Below are 24410 nucleotides of genomic sequence, written 5' to 3'. Positions count from 1 at the left end.
TGATACTTAGCGTTGATTTTTAATCCAATGAAAACTGTTGCACATTTTATAACTTGTTTACAACTTGATCGACTTAGAAATGAGAAGTTTTCAGTTGGACATAGAAATATCAATCCCCAAAATTTAAAGAATACTTAGCATGGACTTGGCATCTTACAAAAGTCATGTTTGAACTTTTATGGCGAATAAAATCTGAAGGTGGCCCAGTCTAACCCCACATGCTTTAATTTCGTGGAGAAGCATTACTGCAGAAGAAATGCTGGCTACGTATGATATGGTGTCAAAATGGAACATATATTTTTAATTACCACCAAAGGTCACATAAAAAACAAGTTGAGAACAATTCCCATTCTGCAAGTGCAACCTTGTTCTAGTGGGCATGGCACACTATCAAATTAGAATCTCAAAATATGCAGATGGTTTCTATTCTATTTACTATCGATCACTATCGGAAAATGCCTAGGTACAATAGGAAAAATTATTCCTTAGCTGACATAAGGCAAGATTCATGAATATAGAACTTTTGTTGCATCATGAAAACGATTGCAAGCTGGTCAACTTTGTGATCCATTGTTATTCCGCAAAATGGAAGGACATGCGTTCTGTGGATCTGTCTGAGATCTGGTGCAAGAAACAACAAGAAAGAGAGGGTGATCCAGCAGCTGGTGCAAGCAAGGCTGGTAGTACATGTCGCTCTGAAGAGGACCGAAGCAGAGCAGCATTCAGATGTTCTCTTTTTCTTCAGGAAAAGGCGTGAATGATTCTGATGCCATACCCTGAAGACCATCCACCTGCGGAATCTTCAGAAAAGCTTTGGAGAGCAGATAATTAGATAGAAGTGTTGGTTCGAACCTATCTTGACGAATCAGAAGAGAATGTTCTTCGTTGCTTAGGGAGACGCTGGCTGCCGGTGCTGCTCATCTTCTTCCTCGAGCAGTTTCATTGTTGTTCTTGCATTTTCAAGTAAAGAAATATAGACATATAATATCTTCTATATCTAAACAGGAGAACCGCACTAATTAATGATTCTCTCAACATGCAAGAATGCTCCATCATTATTTTGTTCATACTTATATAGTAATTAGGAAACTCATATTTTTTCTATCTCCACTAAATGAAGATTAATTCTATATATTTTCAATTTTGAATACTCTTTTGTTGCTACTCAATTTCACTCACGTATGCTAATCAAAATTTCCGTAACAACATATGGGACATATCTAGTTTTTTTTCTATTGCATACCTCTTTGTGTAACTATAGATGAGAGTGGCTATTTCTCAGTCAACTCACAAATAGTTACATCTTAGTCGACAATCATGCAAGCTACCCAAAACACTGAATTGATAAGAATTACACGGCCCCCACCGGAAATATGACATCCTTCAAGCCTTCTTCTAGCTTGGTGTTCCTATTTGTAAATCAACATTCCACCCATTTTCATTTTTTTTCCAGGAATTTTCTACTATCAAGTACAGGAATGCCAAGGCATCGAAACAGAAATGAGACTGCTGACAAGTTGCATAAATCGGGTCTGTTTGAATTCCTTTGGCCTTTGCTGTTGTGAAAGTTTGTCTCCAAACAAGAGAGCTGTTCGAAAACACATACAAGCAACAACTAGTGGATGACGCAGCGCCACGGCAGGACTCTACACCTGTGGGAGGTTGCTGGGCTTTGCCCCAGAACACCACCTAAACATCTTCCTCTCCTTTTTGCTCCCCTCCGTCCAATCCATCATCTCCATGCATCCACATCACCCGATGGAAGGGCCCTCGATCGCCATCATTTGGCAATATCCTGCTCACGAAATGATGCAAAACCTCCATTGCCAAAAATGGTCCTCGGGTGCACTGTTTTGCGCTATGCTAGCTAGGCCCGGCTCCAAGCCTAACCACCCACAGCAAAATACATGTGCGGCAAATAGCCACATGATCTCAGGCTCTCAGCGGCAGCAGTGCTGAAATAATTGTGTAGGAGAAAGTGGTGATGAGTACTCTTCACGCATGGATGGTGCCGCTGATCTGCCATTCTGTTGCAACTAGCTAATTCACTGGTTCTCTGTTAAGTGCATGTGAACCAACAGGAGGAAGCCAAAACCGGCTTCCTCTTTACTGAAACTGAAAGCACTAATCAGTTTATGTGTCGAGCTTTGGACATACACGATGCCCTCCTGGTGCAGCTTGTCTTTTCTGCTTAGTTTGGAGTATCAAGAACGAAAACCCCGGCCGGCTACACGCTGATGATGGGTCCTACTGGGCTACTGGCTGCTTGCTGTCGGAGGCCAGTGATATACCGTGGCTTTTTTTTTTTTTGAGAATATATACCGTGGCTGTGTGTCCCGCTTTGTTTGTACCTCGGGCCGACGAGCCTAGCTCGGCTCGGGCCAACTCGGCGGGCCCAAAAACTCGCAAGCAGCCCAGCTAAATACCCTAATTTATAGCCTATTAAGCCCATTCTTTTCTCTCTTTATTCCTTCACTCTGCTCCCCAGTCACGAGAAAAGGATTCAGCCGCCGCCGCCCGCCGCTACTCCTCCTGGAATTCGACCTGCACCGAGCTGGCGAAAAGCTCGGCCGGGCCTAGACTCCTCAGGTGTGCATAACCGACCGGACCGGGAAACCGAACCGGATCACCGGGAATACCGGAATTTTCCTTCGGTTTGTCTTTTCCGGTTCATTTTTCAGGTCCGGTTCGGTTATGCAACACCCCCGTACGCCGTAACCCTTGTACCGGCAGGAGAGAAAAAAAACCCTGCCTTCTCATCCAGGCGGCGCTCCCCTTCCTCTTGACGGCGGCGCGACCCGGCTCTCTGCCTCTGACCCTCCGCGTCCTCGCAGTCTTCACCACACCCCCCGTACTTCCTCTTGTCCGCCGCAGCCGTAGCTTAGCGTCACCGCCGACGCCGCGCACCTCACGCGCGTTGCCGCCATCCGCTCCCCGTCTATCACGGTTGTGCTGCGCACCTGGGACACCATCTAGATCCACCCCTTCGCAAGAGGCGGTAGGGCTGGGTAGGAGAAGAGGAGATGGTGTTCGGACAGGTGGTAATCGGGCCACCAGGCTCCGGCAAGACCACCTACTGCAACGGCATGTCCCAGTTCCTCTCCCTGATCGGAAGGTACTCGAATTACTGCCGCCTAGCTCTAACCTAGCTCGTACCTCCATCATCACAAGCTGTTTCCGCGACTTCAGCTGCTACTTGTCTGTTCCAATGCCCCGCCGTGTGCTTTATTCAGTTCATGTACAGTGCCAAGAGTAAGGTTTTGTTCTGAGTGTTGGTAAATGTTGGGGGAGTGAGGCAAGGTGTATAGTTTTGCTTGCATATTACTGCTCCAGGGTTATATGTACTCTTTCTCGAAGGGCTTTTCTGCTTCCAATTGTCCCTTGTTATCTTTCTAAGTCGCATCATGTGCTTGCTCGTTTTTTTTTTTGATTCCTAAGTCACACCATCTTGTTCTTGCTCGTTCGTTGCAGGAAAGTTGTGGTTATCAATCTCGACCCTGCAAATGATGCATTGCCGTATCCTTTGTTCTTTAAGCCTTGAAATGATCATTTCCCTTGTTCTTTTACTGCACATTGCAATGGTTTTATGCAGTTACACTCAAAATGTGTCCTTGACAGTGTTACCTAGATATGATTGTGCCATCAACATTGAGGATCTCATCAAACTTAGCGATGTCATGTCTGAGCATTCGCTTGGTCCTAATGGAGGTTGATCCAATGTTCAGGAATTGAGCATACTAGTTTTGCTTGTATGGTTACTTATGGTATGCTGTTGATATCTTTGTCAGGGCTTGTGTATTGCATGGATTACTTGGAGAAGAATATCGATTGGCTTGAAGATAAATTGAAACCTCTTATTGACGGTGAGTGCATAGCGCCTTTTCGTAATATAATTATATCCTTAAGCTGTAAGATCCATAAAATTAAAGATCTTCATAAGCAGCCATGTCAACCGGATAGGAAAACAGGGTGTACCCCCAGATCAATTCATAGGTAACCACTGAATTCTATTTTAACAATGAAGTGCTCGGGGATAGGCTGAACTGAAGAACCTTGACAGAAAACCCATTAAATTATACATTTTTTGATTAAAAATATATATTTAATTTACTATACAAATAAATTAATAAGTATCCAATCCCAGTGGATCTGCTTTATAAATGGTTAACTCATTTTGCTATAATCTTGGATGGAACCTTTTTGCTGTTCCAAATTAGAATTGTGAATTATCTGGAATCCCAGATTGTAATATTCTGAGTATTGTGTTTCAGTATGTGTACAGAGTTATTTCTTCTGTATATTGAGTTATGTCTGAAAGATTGGAAATTATAGTAGAGGACTAATGGAGCAGCTGCACACCAATACTGCTCTACTTGTATTACTTTTCTATGTGTCTCGCTAAAGATTGGATTACTGCAGATCACTATCTGTTATTTGATTTCCCTGGGCAAGTGGAACTTTTCTCCCTTCACACAAATGCAAGGAATATTATCAACAGACTCATAAAAAAGCTAGACTTGCGGGTATATGCGTGTTTTCATGTTTATTCAAATTACTTATTGTACTAATGAATTGAATCACTCACACTGTTTCTTGGTATCATGCAGCTGACTGCTATGCACCTTGTTGATGCCCATTTATGTTGTGATCCTGGGAAGTATGTGAGTGCTTTGCTTCTTTCACTGTCAACAATGTTGCACTTGGAGCTACCACACATCAATGTTTTTTCAAAGATTGATCTCATCGAGAACTACGGAAATTTAGGTACTGGGCTTGTCTGCAGCTGGTTTTAACTGAGTAAATGTTTCTACTGTAGTTGTTACTCATTTTATTTATTGTCAGCATTCAACCTTGACTTCTACACTGATGTCCAAGACCTCTCCTATTTGCAATACCATCTTGATCAAGATCCTCGTTCTGCCAAGTACAGGTAAATTTGACAGCAAATACCTAATTTTAATGCCTCGTTAAGCGGTACATGCAGCCTGTGCTGCGCCTATTGAAAGCCATAAACCTGGCCGGACTTGATAATACATAGCAATTAGTGCTTTAGTGGGCATGTCCAATTCGGTTAGAAACATTCTAAAACATAAACACAATGCTTATTTATTATACCATTATCTCTTTTTAATTGGGAAAGCATTCTTAAGCTACAAATATCGTGCTTGCACAAAATCTTACTCTCCCTGTTCAGGTACTTTACTGACAGAGTTAAACTCAGGCAAAGTTGCACATGTTTCTCGTATCCATAATTTCTGGGGAAGTGCCAGAGGACCTCATGCATCTTCATTAAGTTACTGTTGCGGTGTCAAATGCTATGAACCCTTAAATGCTGGAACCTTGAAATCATTTAGTCATTCTCAGCAAACCTTGAAATCATTGAATCATTCAATTTGTTTGGCTGTGATCTTATGCTTACATTGTGTTAACCATGACTGCTATTTTTACACTTTGGGTTATTATTGATTTACTTACAGGAAACTTACAAAAGAGCTATGTGATGTGATTGATGATTTTAGCTTGGTCAATTTCACAACATTGGACATCCAGGTCCATATTGGAAACCTTAATTATTTCAATTCAGTTCCGTGTTGTCTTTATTCTTACAACTTTTGCCTCTAGGACAAGGAAAGTGTCGGTAATCTTGTGAAGTTGATTGACAAGAGCAATGGCTATATATTTTCTTCTATAGACAGCAGTGCTGTCGAGTTCAGCAAAATTGCAGCTGCACCTCTTGACTGGGATTACTACAGATATCCTTTACTACCTCTTCTACTGGCCTATTAAAAAGTGTCTCTTGTGTCCCGTTACTTGCATGCTATCTTTAATGTTCTAGAAATGAGCTATTTAGATCACCTCTTTCTGGTATATACAGGCATAAAATCCACAATATGAGACATCATTAAACCTCCTTTTAATGTCATATCATTTGACATGCCATGCTAGCAAACTTGTGGCTAGATAAATTTAACATACGCTGAATCGTATTTGTGGCGAGCATTTGGTGACTGATGACTACATCACAAGACAACGAATTTGATACTCTAGCTGAATTTTAGATTCTGTACTACTGGAGTTTACACTATGATCTGATGTGCCTGATTATTTTATTGGGCATGGAGTGCTCCTATTGCATCATTAGTTCATTACCCATCTGAAGTACTTGTGCACTCCTTTTTCTCCTTAACACGTCGCTACAACAGCAGCAGTACAGGAAAAGTACATGAAAGATGATGAGGTCGTTCAGCAAAAAAGCAGGATGCAATGAGATCGGCGTTTGCTTCACTTCCCCACTGCTGACTAAATATGCCTTTGGCAATATACAGATGTTGCTTGTGTTTATCATAACAATGTGCGACTTTTACCCAGGTGTAGTAGATGTCCGTAAGTTTCTTTGTAGAATTTCGCCATCCTCCCTTGCGCTTGCGGCAAAGATGGTGGTGAACTTATTATGTACCCTGTAATGGTTTCACTTGACTGCACTGTTTTTCGAGTACGCAGTACCAATACAAAGTCCCAGTTCAGCTGTACCTGTACCCTTTGGTGTTGTAGCTTCTGAGAACAAGTTTAACCCAGCCATAGGCCATTTTGTAACTAACTGGTTCAGCCTTTTACTTTTTCTTTACTAATGGGCGGGGGTAATATAACCAGCGGTTCGCTGCCTAGAGTTGTTCCGTTTCAATCTCAGGTTGTTCATGCTGCAGAGTTTCCATACTAGTAGTACTAGTCTAGTAACACGTACGACTGGATCATGTTATATGAGTAACCGTCACTTGAGCATGCTGCCTGGGTAAACTTGTACCTAAAACCAAAGCTCGACCTCGGATGGCTGGAGCATCGTCGTCGATCTGGAAGTCCAGCTTTGGCGAGCTCGACGGCTAAAAGGCTGGACCATACGCGGCTGCTCGCTGCTGCTGCTGCAGGAGGTGGCTGGAGTAGACACTGGACGTGGGTAACTTCTCGAAGGTGGTGGAGAGGTCTTTTGTTGAATTCTGCCTGTGGCCCCTGGCCTGGTAATCGACATTCAACACCACGTTCTACCGTCGTCTCCTTTGTTCCGATCGATTCTGCTATTTGGCGTCGCGTTTTCGTTTCCGTGTCCCGGTGTAGATGAATATTTTGGACATGAACGAGGAACTCGCCGGCAGGTTCGGTGTGGCGTCGAGGCGTTTCCCATCACCTAAGATATTTAGGGTGACTTCAGCCGGCCGATGCAAAACGGATATTATTTTGTGTCCGTTTTGATTGTTTGGATGGCTGTACAAGCACCCATGGTGCCACCGTCCGGCATGTGTCCGTTTGGGTCCACAGGTGCGCCCGACAGTGCGACCCATTTCAACGACCATTTCGGTTACTATTCGGTCGAATTAGAAATTAGCAAACAAATTACCATAATAAAGAGTACCCAGTAGGACCACACATCAAACATAACATGGTTCCACTTCCTACACAAAAGTACCACCAAAATGGATCAAATATCGAGTCCTCAATCTCGATCATGTATCATCTTTCATTTGTTCTCAAACCAAGCTCGCTGCTTCGGCCAGCGCGCCGTTCTTGACAATGATGATGGATTGCGGAGCGACTTGGGCAGCGATTCTTGGTCCTTTGCCTGCGCCACAAAAAGCCTCTCCTGAGCCTGCAGTAGCTCGACGGCGACGCTGGCCTCCTGCTCCCGCTGGATCTTCTTTGTCCGTCTTTCTGTCCTCTTCCTACTCTCAGCGGCCCTTTCCTCCGTTCCCGGCTCCTTATTCGGTTTCTTGAGCTTCGCTGCGGTGGCGGTGACGGTGGAGGGGACGGGGGCGGTGGCGAGAAACATTTCATCCTCCATGACAAGCTAGAGCGCGAGACTGAGTGGAGAGGTGAAATGAGGTGATGAGTCACAGACAAGAGGGCCAGGGGGAGGACCAGGACGGACCAGCGCAGTGTGTGTCCATTATCCAGACAGACGCAAACCCAACCCATATTTGGGTCCAGAATGGATCTAGCCGGACAACAAAATGGACAGGCGGGGAAATGGGTCGTCGCGTTGGGTCGTGCGACGCAGACGACATATATAATGAAGTACCTCAGGCTTCCGTCATGGTCAGCTCGCCGGAGGACGTGCCCGCGGCTTACGTCGGTCGTACGTGGCGGTTCATAAGTTCCTCGGGTTGCCTCTTACCGTCCTACCGCTTCTTTGTTCGAAGTCTCATGCCATAATGACGATGAGGAAGGTTAAACTCAGAGATGTCATGTGCCTGTTGGAGAAGAACTCGTTGGCGCTGGTTAGTTCAATTTTAGAGCGTTCACCTCTGGCTCTTATTTGAATTTGAGAGGAAACTTGGGCCCTTTAGCTGATCTGAAGCCAAAAATATCATTTGGTTGTGCGAATGCAGAAAACAAAACAACACATACATGGTTAGATTTATGCAATGAGTACATATAGAATCGCTTCCATTATTTGTAAATTCTGTTGGTTATAATTCCGTGAGACGCATTCCCGTTCTTTTCTTCTTCAGGAATTTGACAAAGATATGCACTCGAGAAGTTTATTGAAATTTCTAGATCTCCCACGAAAGTCACCTTTGACGCTGATCCAACGAACCATAAATATCTCCTTAAGTACTTCGACAGTGCTGGTGCCAGAGTAAATATCATATACTTCATCATATAATGGTGATGCCCGTTCAATGCTACAGAAAAGCAGAGACACTCACTTTTTTTTTTTGAGTATCTTAAGTTACTTAAACATGGATCAAGTGACATGTTATTTTAAGTCATGATACTTTTAGTTGTAAATATATTCATTATATAGATAATATTTTATATGCTACTCACTTCGTTCGAGAGTTGAAATTTGCATTATCTTCTGATCGTCGACAATTCCTTTTGCGGAAGACGATCTTGGTTGAAGTATTGTTACATTTTTGGTGGGGCAACTTCGCAAACACCATTTGATCTGGGATATAGTTACATAAAACTCACTTTTGGGAGGGGATTTGACTCTGATCTAATGCATTTGTGATATGATTTAGTTGCAATCATTTCCAATGTTACAATTTCTCATGAACTAATAAACTTTAAGGGACAGAAGTAAATAAGCCAAGGTCCAGCACGTTCATATCCGGTGAGTTGGACGGCTGTGTATCTGCTACAGCTCATAAAAAAACTCGATCATTAGACAGTACATGTATCCGAGCGTTATCTTGCTAGATGTAAATGATTCCGTCATCATCATCAGGCCATTGGGTTTCAATAGCTAGAACAACCTTTTCACAAACATATTCACCACATCCCCTGATCACTAACTTTAGTTCCATAGTGCCTTGGTCCTGTTCTGTTCTTGCATTTTCTTGCTGCTGGAATTTCCTTAAAAAATTCCAAAACTTCTAAATTTCCATCAAAAGTCACAACTCCATCGACATCAAACCTTGCTCGGTCACTGCAGAAAGAAACATGACTTTGCATATGCTGTTTTTGTTCTGAATACCGTACTCAATATTAATTTCTTCAAGCAGTAGGTAGTAGGTTCTCTTTTTCTTGGTCATGTCGAACCATTTTTCGTCGATGTGAATTTAAAATAGGCATAACATGACATAGTGTTCTTTGATCCAATATTGAGACCTAGGGGGTGTTGAGTACTTGTGCGTTGCTTACTGTCGTCCCATACGAACCTTCTTTGCAATGTAGAGCGCTAGTAGCCCTCATTGTACACCATTTGTTGAGAGGAATTGTAGGTATCCTCAGACAAGGTCTTTCATCTTGCGACCCGGAGTTTTCTTTCTTTTTATCTTCACCTCTTACGATTTGCTTATTTGCTTCTCTCCATATCCTCTCGACATTTCCTGCACTGGTATCCAGTAGCTGTACCACAAGTTGTTTGTGTTTGAGAAATACTTCTATGTCTTTGCATGGTGCTTTTAGTGCAAGGTAAGCTCTGAAACTGTGATCACCTCACGGTTTTTTTTCGTTCTCCGCTGATCAACTACAAGATGATGAAACTGTTTGCTACAAATTGAACGTAAGAAAAAAACAGTAGGCATGAAAATGAAGACAAACATGTTACAACAAGATTAAAATAGATGGTGGGTCTTTGATGCGGGATATTGTGCTAGTACCTTTAATAACTCAGAAGACCATTTTGGTTTTTGTACAATAGAACTGTGATATATAGTTACACACCAGCCATAACTGACCTTTTAACTGAATTCAATTGTGCAGTTTGAAACTAAACTTGTAAACTGAATTTGTACTGAACAAATATTTGCTGGCATTTCCACTTCAGTTCGATGTACCGTAATCTACTACTATAAATAAGCAGTTTACCCACCCTCACCGTTCAGCTCACTGTGGACCATCTGATCTAAACTGCACAATTCATAACTGAAAATGACACTATTTAGTCATTTCATATCTTGATACATCATTAAAATAATACTCCCTCCAATTCATAATTGTCGGTGCCTGAACCCCGACACCAGAGCTATCGAGCACCCCGTTTTTTGTTCTGTGAGGGTGAGGGAGCTGCTCCGACAGTCGACGAGTAGGAAACAAGAACACAGTCACAAGCAAACACCTGGATTTTACCCAGGTTCGGGCCGCACAGAGGCGTAATATCCTACGTTCTGCTTTGGTGGATTGCTATCGAGGGGTGGGTTACAGGGCTCCCGGGGGCTACTTCCTACTGCAGTGAACTACTCCCTAGCTCGGTGCACAAGTGCGAGAGATCTGGCCCCTTTCTACGGTGCCCTTGGTCCTCCTCTTATACTGTAAGGGGATACTACAATGATGGGCTGCATGGATGAACACCACCCATATAGGCGTCGTGCGAACTGGCGAGATGTCGACGTTGTCGAAGGCGTCCTCCACGCGCCGGCCCTCTGCCTGTGCCGATGGGACAGAACGAGCCGTTCGGTCAGCCTTGGCTAAGAGGCTCCCTCCTGACCCCACCGCTGCATAGTGGTGCAACATCCTGTCTTGTCCTTTCTCTAGTGGTTGGAGGCCATTAAATGCTCCCTTCCCTGCTCCTGTAGCGCCCAAGTGGCACGCGCCACGTGGGCCCCTCCTTGTCACCTCGGCCAGCCGTCGAATATACCCCTGGAAGCCTTCGAGGGCTGCCCTTCCTCTGAGGACAGCCTCGCTGACCCACGCGGCAGCGTCCACTGGTACCCCGGGTACCAGAGGTGCGACAATAATAAGTGTCGGAGATTTCGTACAAAGTTGTAAGATTTCAACCGTCGAGGGCTACCCAACCTTGTATCTCGGCTCACCGGCAGCCGGCACGAACTTCCTGTCATAAAACGATGGGTGGACGGCCGTCAATTCCGTCAGCAAGAACAAGGATTCCAATCCTGGAGGAAGTTGCTACTGAGGTGTCTTGGGCTAATGCCGCTGCGGTGGAGGATTAACGAGGAAGAACCCGCACGACCGGAGTCTCTGTTAGAGATGAACCATAACAGTTGCATGCTCAGGTGTGTTCTTACTAACTTTAAGATCTCCAAACGTACGCTTACGTTCCCACACATCTTTTTTTGTTATGATAAAAAATGGAACGCATAAAATCATCTGTGTTTTGTCTTATCGGGAAAAGAAGAGATTAGAATTGCTGGTGAACGTGAATGGAGTCTCGGGACAGAGATCAGGGGTCATGTTTGTAATGCTGTATTTTTGTGAGAGAGACTGGTACTTAGTTCAACTCCCCAAAAGTTGAATTAAATATCAGCCGCACTACAAATGTAACAATCCAAGCAGTCTTGAACCTATTCCCTCTCAGTGTTTGAGTTTCCGTCTTTTAGACTAAGAGCATGAGACGCAAAAAATTAGAGTTTCAGGACGAATATCCATTTTGACACCCAGGCTCCAGGGAGGCCAGTTTTTTTTTAAAAAAAACGAAATTCTCATTTTTAAAAGTTTCAAAAATCATGGAAAATATATACATGTATATATGAGGTTATGTCACATGTCTGTAAATTTTCATTACGAAATACTGTTGATTTTGTGCTACACAAAAACTGATTAAGTATAGTTCAAATAGGTCTAGGATTTACTATTGTAGATCACAAATTTGTGATTTTTGCATAGATCACAAATCAATGTATTTCTTGACGAAAATATATAGGCATGTAATGTACATCTATTCTTACACTAGAAAAAATCAGATTTTTTCAAGACTTTGAAATATGATTTCTAGTTTTTCTTTTGTTTCTAATATCGGGCTCCCTGGACCCCGGGAGCCAAGAGACCATGTTCGTCGTAGAACTAATTTTCATCTGTTTCCTCCAATTTGTTCAAATTGGTCATTGTAGCACCTGCTGCAAAAAAAAAAGGTTGTTGCAGCACCATTCAAAAATGTAGTTTGCCATTTTGGATCATGACAGGATTTTGAAAAGTGGTGATCCAATTTGGCTCGAGCCCAAATGAAAGATTTCTCGTGAAGAAAAAAAGCTCAAATGAAACTTATGCCTGCAAACTTGGAGCCACAAGTGTTTGGTCGGAACCTCAATGAAGGCCAAAAGACTAATCGTGGGTGGAATATTGTTGTTGGAAAAGAAAACAAATGACGGGTTTGGAAGAAATATACACCTTAATTGCCTGAATTTTCATACAACTCTAAACTTTGTTGAAATCCACTAGAAAGATGTAGAAACTCTTGTAAGGCCTAAAAAAGCTCATGACACTATTTAGTGAATCTGTTTAAAACCTTGATCACAATAACCTAAAAAAAACCCTTCATGAAACTTGAATATTGTGGTTTGAACTTAAATGAAATCTTTGGAACTTGCTTCTGACATAAATTGCTTTTGGCAAATCCTTGAAATCTAATAATCCCTTATGACATTCAAATGAAATACGCAAAAGCATGGAGAGCCAGCCAATATAGAAAAGGTGCATTCGTAAGCAGCATGGGAAAAAATAATATGTAAAGATGAAAATGGATTATTAGTGAGATTAATTGTGTAATTTACATAAATAGCTTACAATGCGTTCGATACGTGGTAGATTAATTGTGTAGTTTAATATAATAATAGTGATCAGAACTTGTTCTAACGTTATGAACAGTTGTTTGGATCTGAATTATGAAATTAGAATATTGGATACGTACTTTGGGATGGTTGAGGTGGAAAGTAGGCCCACAAATCATCCATTTTATGACGGTATAGATAAACAGAAACCTCGACGAAACCTGTTTATATGCATAGGTTCCAGAAAATCGTCTCTCTAGTGTAATCGATCAACTACTGCAATGACCTATGTCAAAAAAAAAAAAACTACTGCAATCACCTGGTATCTGCTTTTGGCCAAGGTTGTCGTTGACTTGTTACTCCTTGCTAGTAGCAGTCCTGGTATAGAGTTGATTGCAGAGCCTGGGTGGTGGAGCAACCGTAGAATTAGAGCGTGTTTGGAAGAGCTTCACTCCACCTTATCTTCACTTCACCTCTAAACTTCACTTCACCTGGGTGCTCCAGAGTAGTAGAAATGTGTTTGGCTACTGGGTTGGCTTCAGATCCAGGTTCGACTCATGAAATTACACTGCGCTCAAAAGAAAAAAGAAAAAAAAGCACAATCAAAACCACACAATTTGGTATATGGCAGACCTGTAAGAATGAGTGTTCATCGCTGATTTTTAACATTCCCAAGAATGGGTTGCGAGCTACTCCCTCCGTTCCGAAAAGATTGTCATGACACTCTATACAATGTCAGTTTACAAAAAAACCCTTGTACAATAAAAAATGAACAAAACACCCTTGTGCCTAATTGCACGATCTCGTCCACGCTCGCCTCTAACCTCCAGCGTCCGCCCCTGGTCGCCTCTCACCTCCAGCCTCCATGTCCAGACCACCTCCCGCAGCTCCAGGTCCAGATCCAGCCGCCTCCAGGTCCCCTCTTGCAACCCCCACGACCCCACCTCCAAATCCAGGACGAACGGACCCGAAGGCACACGCGGAGGAGGCTTCGGCGGTCGAGCTCGTCCATGAGGCTGTCGACGTCGGAGGAGGAGACATAGATGAGCGCGTCGAGGTCGTCCTGCGGGAGCTGGTACCTCGCCGCTGACGTAGCGGAGCTCGTGGTCACCCAGGCGCGGCAGCGGGATGCAGCCGCCGAAGCTGCCACCTAATCCACGGCTTCCGGACTCGCAGCCAGCGGATCCGCCGGTTCCGGCCTCGCAGCCACCGGATAAGCCCTCGGCGACGCCGGATCTGGCGATTCGTAGCAGTCTTGGACAAGAAAATCGAGCTTTTCATGGAGGGGAGCGCAGCGAACATGGGACAGAAGGAGAGGAGGAAAGGTGACGAGACGAGAGGGGAAGGGGCCGCGGAGGTGAGGCGAGGGGAGCGCGGCGGCGATTGCTTTGGGAGTTCCAATCGGAGCAGAGAGAGAGACGCAAACGTGTGTGTGTGGGGGGGGGGGGGGAGTGCTCGTGCTAGAGGCGAGTGACTTGTTCCGTGGACGCGGGTTGATAACATACAAACACCAGGGGTTTTCTGAAAAATTACCGTCGCGGCAATCTTTTTGGAACGGAGGGAGTAGTACACAAATATTTCAAAAAATTCAGTTCCATCACACGGACTGAACTTAGAGATCCATCTAACCTTCGAATCAAAAATCCCAACAACAATACAATCCGAGTAAGCTCCAGGTTTGGAAAAACTGACCCATCTGACTTTCGACCAAACTGATGCAATCTGCTACGAATCATGAACTGAAATTTTCTCAAAAAAAGCTAATCTGAAATAGTTCACATACAAACAGCAGCGAATCCGGTGGTAGCGGTGCAATCCGGAGGAGCTGCGACAGTGAATCCCGGTCTTGGGGTCCTGGGGAAGTGACGGCGGCGGCAAATCCGAGCGACGGTAAATCCGGGCGGTGGCGGCGTCGAACCACAGGAAAGCGGCGGCGACTTTCCTGAGATGGATCGCGGGCTTGCCGGAGTAGGAGAGCAGGCTCGCCGGAGGCCGCTATGGAGGGGATTTCGTGGGAGAGAGATGTGGTGCCATGGGGAAAATGAACGTGAACAGGAGGAAGAAGATGAGTTGGGGTTCTGTTCGATGATAACGGTTCGGAGCCAAAACGACTAATGGGTGGCATTGGTGGGTAATTAATCTCAATTTTAGGTGAAGTGGAACAGGTGAAGCACCTCTTTCTTGACTCCAGTAAAATGAACCAAAAGATTGTGCTGCTCCACTTCACATAACATATGGAGTTTAAGGTGTTTGGAACAACTTCACCTGCTTCAGTAATGAAGCCGTGAAGTGGAGCTGTCCCAAACAGGACCTTGGACTTACGTACCGCTCCGCAGTTGCAATCAGCAACTTAGGTTTGTGCTGGCCATCACGGCGTCACCCTCCTCACTTACGCACTCCTCTTTGTCTTCGTCCTTGTTGACGCATGCATCCTCTGTTTTCTCTACGCTTTTAGTCTTAACAATATGCGATGTCGCATCTGCCACTAGATCGAGCTAGCTACCGTCAGACAATCGCGGCACCACTTTATCTCGTAGGAAAGCGCAACACGAGCTACTTTGTGCACGCACGCATGTGTTCATCTCGTTTTACCATGAAAATGCATAGACGTACATGATCCTTACGTAAAGAGAGAGGAAACAGAGGACAATCCTTTTTATCTTCCCTTTCGACCATGTTTAGACCGTAGGATATATAAATCCTTGATTTCGTCGGCGTAATAATGTACTGCCGCTGTCACTACGGATGTTTACAGGGAATTGGACGACAACTGAAACCGGGAATAATTAAGCAGAAGCTTCTTCAATTCAGGCGTGATCATTGTGCAGCGTGCGGCGGCGGGACCAGGACGGCGTCTTGTCGTCGATCGGGGGCGAAGAGCCTCCGGAAGAGCCTGAGAAGCAGCGTCCACCCGGTCGCGCGGCGGCCCCGGCGCCGGTCCAGGCGGCTTGCGCAGAACCGGCCGGCGCGCGACGACGCCCCCCTCAGCATCATCATCGTGGTGGGCTCCGCGCCAGGCGAGTCGTTCAAGTCCTCCCACAGCAGGTCCATCCGGTCCTCCTCGTGGTGCGCTCTCCTGGTTGTGGGCGCCAGCGATGGCGCTTCTTCTTCTTCTTCTTCTTCTTGGACGTCCGCCGTCGTCGTGGCGGGAAGGAAGGCGGGCGGGGGCGAGGAGGAGAATGGCCACAGAGGGGAGGAGGCCGTGCAGACCTGCAATCGCCCAGCAGGAAACAACGGCGGCTCCCCGAGGTCCTGCTGCGCGGTGGGGAAGGTGAAGTCGTTCTCCATTTGGGGTTTGGCTAGCTGCTGCGCCTGCGCTGCGGTACCTGTATTGTTGTGGGCGCAGTGGCCGGATCTGCTCATCTGGGGACGCCGGCCTGTGGCCCCTCGATCGAGCCGCGGCAGCAGGTGGGCTGGGCTGGGTACGCGTTTCTCATGCTATCCCGATGAAACCATAAAAGCAGGGCCGAAGCCTTCTTGTCTTGAGAAAATTAGAGGGGCTATGCGCCTAGGGCCTTATGGAAGCCCACCAGCCCACCATTCTGTGTTGTGTTTGCTCTCTATCTGTTTTATTCGTAAAAGAAAGCTGTTTCATATTCTTCTCTCTCTCTCAAAATAAAATACAATATGTTTCATACCCGTGTCCAACATTATTCGTTTCCATATTCATGTCGGATGTTTCATTTCGTGTCCAGCTTCAACTCCAGAACGTGCTGCCATCATTCGCTGCCAAAAATAAAAAAATGTTGCTCCTGTCATTTGTTGAACCAGTTTGGCATACAAGACACGAGCTGATGATATCTAGAGCTCCTGCTCTTGTCAGTTCATCAACAGAGCTTTCCATTCTGTGTGAGTACAAGAGCTCATGTAAAGCGCACTGTGATTGTTTTTTATGGTAAACGAACCACCGCAAGAGTTCGATCCCGACTCAGATGCCACATATCTCTCCTGCACTTCAGCACCTGCATGCCCAGCCCAGCGTCCACCACTTTATAAAGGAGTGTTCATGGCTTTGGTACCAAGTCCCCTTCTCCCCGGCCAGGCCATCTCTCCACTACCGGCCGGTTTAACTTGACCTCGACACAAGGCCTGCTGCACACTCCCCTGCTACTCCGGCCGGTTGGTGTTCCAAGCTTTGCAGTAGAAGCAAAGACAAGAAGCTACAAAGAAGGCGCTTAATTGCACATGTCTACTTCACCCCCTTGAGATTCCCGCATCGATCCATCACCCACCCCTGGACCCCGGCCGCGGCCTCTATAGTATCATATCATGGAGATCACTGCCACCGCCGTCGCGGGCCGCGCCGAGATCGACACCTCCAGGCCGTTCCAGTCGGTCAGGGAAGCCGTCGAGGTGTTCAGCGGCGAGCGCTGCGTCGCGACCGGCGGCAGCTCCCGTGCAAGCAGCAGCACGTCCAGCTCCAAGTTCACCATGATGCCCCCTGCTTATTCTTCTTCTCCCTCGCAGCAGCCGTCCACCACGCTCCTCTGCTGCCTGAAGAAGCTGGAGTCAGACCTTGCGGAGGCCAGGAGCGAGCTGGCGGAGCTCAAGGAGAGGCAGTCGCGGATGGAGGCCGCCGTGTCCAGCGTCAGCGCGCAGCTCGCCAACGGAGCCTTCTTCTCCGGCGACGGCCGCCTCAAGAAAGGGAAGGAGCTCGCCGTCGTCGTGGCCGGAGCACAGGAGGAAGCCGGCGGCGGCAGCGATGGCGGCGGCGGGCGGGTCCGCAGCGACCTGTGGGACGAGAGCCGGGCCGAGCAGTGGATGGCCAGCCTCGAGTACCTGCCCAGCCTCTCCGAGGCGCTGGCCATCAAGATGGTCGAGGACGACGTCAGGAAGGTGACGAAGAAGAGCAGCAACAGCAAGGGTGCCAAGGCCAAGAAGAAGCCGCAGCACCAGCACAAGAAGCAGAGGAAGAATGCGGTGTCGCTGGTCGGAGGCATCTTCTCCAAGAGGTGCTCCAGGTGATCGATATATCGGCATTCGGAAAGGGATCCTCGCATTCGTGTATTCTGCGTGTTTTATGGTTTGAAGAAACAATAGGCAGCGTATGGAAAACGCGGGAATTTCGCAGGAAAAGAAACATCCACTAGCTCTCATTGGATTTGGGGTTTCCTACGAAATTCCTGCTACTAATATCATTGCATTCCAAGTGAGTGTTTTGAGTTTTGAATTGTTCATGATTGCTTTCCGTTGGCAAATTCATTTCAGTTTAATTTCTGCACATCTTTTCTGGTATCAAGTACTGCTAGTTTTCCAAAAAGAAAATATGTGAAATCCAAGTGATCAGATGATTATCTGGTATAAATTACTGCAGAAGTTGTATGCATTGCCAGACTTCGTACATATTAACAGGAAATTGGCACATATTTGGCTACATGCATTTATGATACTACCTCTGTATACGCTGAAACTCTACATAAGACAGACTTTAGTTCCTTTTCTTACCATAAATCTAGATCAAAATATCAAAGCCCAATAATTCAAGTTCATCAATGAAAATAGAGAAAAGTATATTTTTCGTCCCTCAACTTGCCGAAAAAGTACGCAAATTGTCCTTCAACTTCTTTTAGTATATTTTTCATCCTCTAACTGTTAAAACCAGACATCAATGGTCCCTCGCCCCATTCAAAGCGGCAGTAGTGTCATCATATCATGGTTTTGGCCAAGAATTCTCATGTTAGTCTGTACAATTGGCATCACTTTTCGTCTTATCCTTCAAATCAATTTGTTTTCCCAAAAGAAAAGAAAAGAAGCTAAGCCAGTGTGGTATTTTTATGCCGACACATCAACGCTAATACCACTTCGAATGGGAGGGCGGACCATTGTTGTCCGGTTTGAACAATTGAGAGACCAAAAGTATAAGAAAAAAGTTGAGAGATGATTTGCATACTTTTTGACAAGTTGAGGGATGAAAAATATACTTTTCTCATGAAAATACTGTGGAACTCTTACAGACTACTACAGGTTTATTACTACCTTTTCTTTCACCAAATTCAGATAATACTACTCTAAGCCAAACAATTCAAGTTCACAAAAGAGAAAAATCACAATGCGCATATGGCAATCATTATGCTTACATAAATTAAGCTAAAATATCAGTGAAACAAGCATCCATTATATGATGTATTAGCTTTCACCAGGAGAGCAAAACCGTTGCTGCTTAATTGATGCTTAGCTTGCAAAACCCTGCAAGGGTTTAGATTAAGACTATTGATTATTTCTCCCATACTACTACTACTACTAGGAGTCTAGGAGTACATTGCAGGCGAACATCATATCAGCTAAGGTAGCACATTACTTATGGAAGAAAGCAATGCACCAAGACTGAGCTGCATGTACTAGATGATGAAGGCCAAGGTTGCCTAGCTGGCTTATTGTATACTGCTAGGTCGTAGAAGAACATATGCTCAGACGCGCATCCTCTTCGCATCGCTCTGCGGCACGTGCGTGTCAGTTCCATTTCCTTGGAGGATACCTTCACCTGGTTTACAAACCTAGACACAGGAAATGTGCAGTGGCCCATTAGTGACAGTCTTACCAAATGATCCACATGATCCGGATCGAAGGGTTCTATGAGGAGTGTATTCATTTGGAAGATATGAGCTCACATTCTCATCGGGGACAAGGGCGTATCGTGCCGATGGCGTGATCCGGACTTCAGCTGCACATATGAAGATATGTTATAAACTCCCCGTCCTAAAACATCCAGGAAATGCATGCGCATAGAACTTCAACAGAGCTTCGTGTAAATGCAAACCTATCATGGGAACAGCTTTTGATGACTCCAAGTTCTTACAAGCATATCCATCAAGGCTTAGGGCATCGATCATCTTGGGTGTGTTCCTTCATGAGCCAGAATAATTTTCTCGATTAGCTTACTGTGCATTATCAGGGAAGAAAACCTGGCACATGACAATTTAAAGAAGTTGGCTGAACTACCTGTCGATTATTTCACCATGACCAAGTTGTCCACTGGTACCCCTACCCCATGAGAATACATTCTTATTTTCTGTCAGAGCAAGAGTATGCCTCCATCCACAGGCAACCTGTGCAACTTTCTGCAATCCAATTGTGCCCGTAAACAAATGAGAGTCAAACGATCAGACACTATATCCTAGAATCAAATGTCAGGATAGTTCTTCACATGATTCAATCAAAATTATCATAAACTTCGCGGTAACAAGTCACAACAACATCATTCAGTTAATTTGTCTGAGCAACAGGTTGTGCAGAAGTACTCGTCTCAGACATACGTCACTCACCTGTTCGTCAGGAAAAATAACCTGGACGGGAGAACAGTGATCTACATTATCAGCAACACCAACCTGTCCAAACTACATGTTGAAAATTTGAGTCAGGATCAGAAGAAGTAACGAAAAGATAAAACAATCCTCAGCACAACAAATAAGCTAATTAAGCCCATGTCCAAAACAAGACCACCCAACAGGAACCGGATACTGGCTGCTGCTGGTATATAACATAACGCTAACACTTCAGTGTGTTGGTACTTGGTAGTAGTGGTGTTTGGTGGCACGCTGAAGGTAGGTGTAGTAAGGTGAGGCACAAGAAAAGGTAAAATTGACAAGATATGAATTACCAAAGAGACAGCATTATGGTAAAGTGGTGAGAATTTTTAAAGATGAACAATAAAGACACCAGGTCCTCCACCTTCATTTTCTCTGTTCATAAGATAATTACGTGACTAGAACACAATGTGCAGTGGCAGTGCAGTGCACCAAAGAAGCGGATCAGACAAGATAAAAGAAAACTAACAGGGAGTTTTTCATAATAATCTTCCCTGCTGGCATTCTCGCCTTCTCGGCGCGAAGATCCTTGGTGAGGCTACCACTTGGGATCTAGTGGGAACGAAGCATCTGAGGCATTTTTGGCACCTCTAGCTGTTTTTTTTCCGGCCTTTTTAGGTCTAGCCTATCTGGCTTCACATAATGTTTACTGCTGCTCTATCAATATATCAGGCAACCTGCCATGTTTCAAGAAAATATCACCTTGTTCCAACCCCATCCATAAAGTTTTCCATCTCCTGCTACTGCCATTGTATGTCTCCACCCACCTGCAATCTGAACCACCAGATCACCTGTTCATGAACCATCCTCCCAAAACTATGAAAATAACCTGAATCCTTTGAACATCAAATTTCCAAGTTCCAGCCAGTTGACTATAACTGACATCGTGGAAGGTATTATGCTGAATTAGTAGTACCTGAGAAATGAACCTGTCTTTCAGGGCTTCCAACTTGTGTGGAACTAGGTGGTCTTCAAAATCTCCATGCCCTAGTTGGCCATACTTGCTCCAGCCATATGTGTACAGGTCACCAGATGACGACACCGTAACCGTGTGGCGCCACCCACATGCAACGAGCACCATCTTCTCTCCCTGAAACAGTGGTAGAACATAAACGAGACAGGGACATGGATTTCTTCAGGACGTGGTATTTGACAGTACAGAATTCAAATTCCAACAGTATTAGGAGAAAATTCTCGATTGGCGCCAAGATGACCCACCTCCACGGAAGAAACTTTTTCTGGGACTAAGCGATCATTGCGATCACCGAGACCTAAGTTGCCATATTGACCCCAGCCCCATCCGTAAAGATCGCCATCTTCTAATATTGCAGCGGTATGCTCAGCACCAGCAGCAATCATTTTTACGCAGACACCCTGAAAACATTCAATACCCTCAGACTCTCAGTCAGGCCTGCTCTCAGTGGCAGTGCAGTGTTGGTATACAAGGAACATGATTTTCCCTCGGAGTACTGATATGAATAGTAAGAAGAAATGGTACTGATTTACATGTAAGAGACTTGGGAAGAACCTGTACTAAGAAACTTGTCACGACAATAAACACATAAGTTTTCAGGTGGATCACAATTCACATGTACAGAGTCTAATGATGAGGCACAGATTTCCTCAAGGAATTCATGGGCACCAGGCTTTTCTGATTGGTTAGCTGTTGTAATCAAGTTCCAACGTACTACAGCCCAAAATAAGGCAGTAATTTGCCTACCTCAAAAGCGTGAATCTTTTGCGGGAGCAGAGAGTCTTCAGTGTTTCCAAGGCCAAGCTGCCCGTTCTGATTGCGGCCCCAACTGAAACAAATTAAACACCGGGGGAAAACATGATGTTAAAGACTGCGTTGAAATGTTGGTGCATGCATGGCGCAGTTGGTGGAGGTAGCTCTCAGGTAATTAAGACGATCAGATCAGATGGGTGGTTTGGGGATTGGGAGGGATACGAGGATTTACGGTTTTCGAGGATACCTATGCACTTGTCCGGCGTCAGTGACGGCGAGGCAGTGGCTGTCCCCGCAGGCGATCTGCTTGATCTTGATCCCCTGCAGCGCCTCGATGGGCTGCGGGTGGAACACGTCGCTGGAGTTGCCGTGCCCCAGCCTCCCGAAGTCTCCCCTGCAAATTAACAGTCGGCGTATATGGTCGGGTCGGGAAAAATCGATCCCCTGGAGAAGAAGGAGGAGAAGGGGGAGGCGGCGGCGGGCATATGGTACGTACCATCCCCAGCTGTAGAGCTGCATCTGTTCGTCGGAGTAGGCGGTGGTATGGTCGGCGCCGCAGATGACGACGGAGGCAATGCCTGGCACGTCGAAGCCGCTCAGCAGGGTGGGCACCGGCCTGTCCTCGGCGTCGCCGTGGCCCAGCTGCCCGTCCTCGCCCCGGCCCCAGGAGCACACCGCCTTGCTCGCTACAAAAGCACGTTCCGTCAGATGAATCACGGAGGTGCTCTCGACCGTTCGACGAAATTCCCACCCAAGGCGGCGCGACGGGGAGAGGTGCGGGGGAGGAGGTTGCTTACAGAGCAGGGCGACGGAGTGGTTGGCGCCCGCGGAGACGAGCGCGACGGTCTGCTCCGGCGCCTCCGGGACCTCCTCGTCGCCGGCCGCCGCCTCCGCCTTGGCGTCCATCGTCGATCTACGTGTCCTGGTCTCAACTCTCAACAAGCTAAGCAGAGGTGTCTTGCGATGGAGGCAGTGCAGTGGAGTCGAGGAGTACTACAAGCTACAAGTAGGAGGAAGAGCGAAGGAGTGAGGGAGATGGAACGGGCAGCCCGACGGTATTAATGGCGCCAAGTACTAGTCCAATTTTATTAAGCCAGACACCGGCCCCTACTACCAGTACCTTCGCCGCTTCACGCCTCACTGTAGTACTCGGTATGTTTTGTCCGAGCGCATCAATGGCGTCGGCACGGCATCTGCAGCGGCACCTCGATCTCTCCGGGTCTTCCCTGCCCGCGTCATTGGAGATGCATGAATGACACAGGACGTAGGAGCTGAGTAGATACTCCGTATCTTTCCCGGGCCACGTGGAGCAGATCCACGTCACCGGTTCTGTGTGTAAATTGTAGGACTGGTACCTTTCAAATTTTGAGGTTAGTCGAGGTTGATACATCATTTGTTACGGAGAAAGTAGTACAGAAGTATTTATACTGATTATGATCGCATGATTTTTAGCTAGAAATAAGTCATCTGGTTTGTGTTTCGGTATTCGAAACAAAATAACGTATGAGTTAAGTTTGGATGACGTCCAAATCCAAATCAACGGTTCTGATAGATTGACTGAGATTTAAGTCTTTTTTCTAAAAATCAAGCGTCTGATAAATAGTCACACCCTAATTTATATTGAATCTTATCCCTTGCATATATTGTTGCAATATTGATGATGTGAGTATTGACGACACACAGCTCATGTCATCCTTCCATCTGGATCTGGAAGCTAATCCTTATTAGATAGGTCGTCCGTCACCGACAGATCAGAAACCAATAATGGATTAAGATTTTGGCGTTGTTCTTTTAAGAGAAAGGAAAATTGTCTAGCGACCAATGACGGTACCATAGCTCCACAGGAACAACTGCAACGGGTTGCATCACTTTGCATCACTCGAAAAGACAAAACAAGGTAGAGTAGTAGCTTATGTGGGCTGCGACCAAGGATGGCCGATGATCTAATCTATCAAATCTTCGTGTGTCTCTTCGACGAGTTTTGAGGTGACACCAGGACGATAGGCTAGGAGTATGTTCTTTTCCTAGTTTATTGTCATTCTGAGTTGTCATAATTGAGATCTAAACGCTTTTGCAACTTCAATAATACAATGGATGTGTGCATCGATTGATGCAGAGGCCAGTGGGGAATGACCTCCTTTTCGGGAAAAAAAAAGTATTAGCGTATGTGCAAAATGAAAATTCGCTACGAAATACAAAATCTCTATCCTTATGCCTTTCCTGCATTCTATCTGTATGAATCAAAGAGGCTTGTCCGGTCTCAATCTCAGCCTCATCTTGATCGCCTTCGAACGGTGATAGTGGGTACCAACACCACAACGAACATAAAGCCGGCAAGGACGGAGCCGAAAAAAAAATGTTTTCCCAATAGTAGAATGAAATGGACTTAGCTAGCCATGTGAACGAAGAAAAAAAAAACTGCTTTACATGAACCAA

The 24410-nt window shown here is 45.6% G+C and overlaps 3 protein-coding genes across 3 annotated transcripts; 2 read left to right on the top strand and 1 right to left on the bottom strand.

The window, feature by feature from the left end:
• The first annotated feature begins 2546 nt into the window (after positions 1–2546).
• LOC100838715 (GPN-loop GTPase QQT1) lies at positions 2547–6614 on the top strand. The gene is made up of 10 exons (XM_003575087.4): positions 2547–3115; positions 3472–3516; positions 3629–3708; positions 3789–3863; positions 4420–4523; positions 4608–4764; positions 4843–4930; positions 5478–5550; positions 5623–5753; positions 6199–6614. The coding sequence occupies exons 1-10, from the start codon at positions 3024–3026 to the stop codon at positions 6266–6268; spliced, it is 915 nt and encodes a 304-aa protein (XP_003575135.1). The 5' UTR covers positions 2547–3023; the 3' UTR covers positions 6269–6614.
• A 10440-nt stretch (positions 6615–17054) lies between these two features.
• LOC100827795 lies at positions 17055–18165 on the top strand. Its single transcript, XM_003572567.4, has one exon. It carries the CDS (start codon positions 17214–17216, stop codon positions 17907–17909), a length of 696 nt encoding a protein of 231 aa, XP_003572615.1. The 5' UTR covers positions 17055–17213; the 3' UTR covers positions 17910–18165.
• Positions 18166–18971: 806 nt separating this feature from the next.
• LOC100838406 (ultraviolet-B receptor UVR8) lies at positions 18972–23019 on the bottom strand. The gene is made up of 12 exons (XM_003575086.4): positions 22772–23019; positions 22471–22660; positions 22222–22368; positions 21969–22050; positions 21467–21622; positions 21165–21338; positions 20951–21022; positions 20207–20278; positions 19884–20002; positions 19702–19787; positions 19553–19605; positions 18972–19438 (listed from the first exon to the last, which is right to left on the bottom strand). The coding sequence occupies exons 1-12, from the start codon at positions 22878–22880 to the stop codon at positions 19352–19354; spliced, it is 1347 nt and encodes a 448-aa protein (XP_003575134.1). The 5' UTR covers positions 22881–23019; the 3' UTR covers positions 18972–19351.
• Between the last annotated feature and the right edge of the window lie 1391 nt (positions 23020–24410).

This window comes from Brachypodium distachyon, chromosome 3, assembly GCF_000005505.3.
Source record: "Brachypodium distachyon strain Bd21 chromosome 3, Brachypodium_distachyon_v3.0, whole genome shotgun sequence".
Lineage (NCBI taxonomy): Eukaryota > Viridiplantae > Streptophyta > Magnoliopsida > Poales > Poaceae > Brachypodium > Brachypodium distachyon.
Note: the sequence above shows the minus strand (reverse complement) of the source record. Positions and strands in the feature narration are given on the sequence as shown.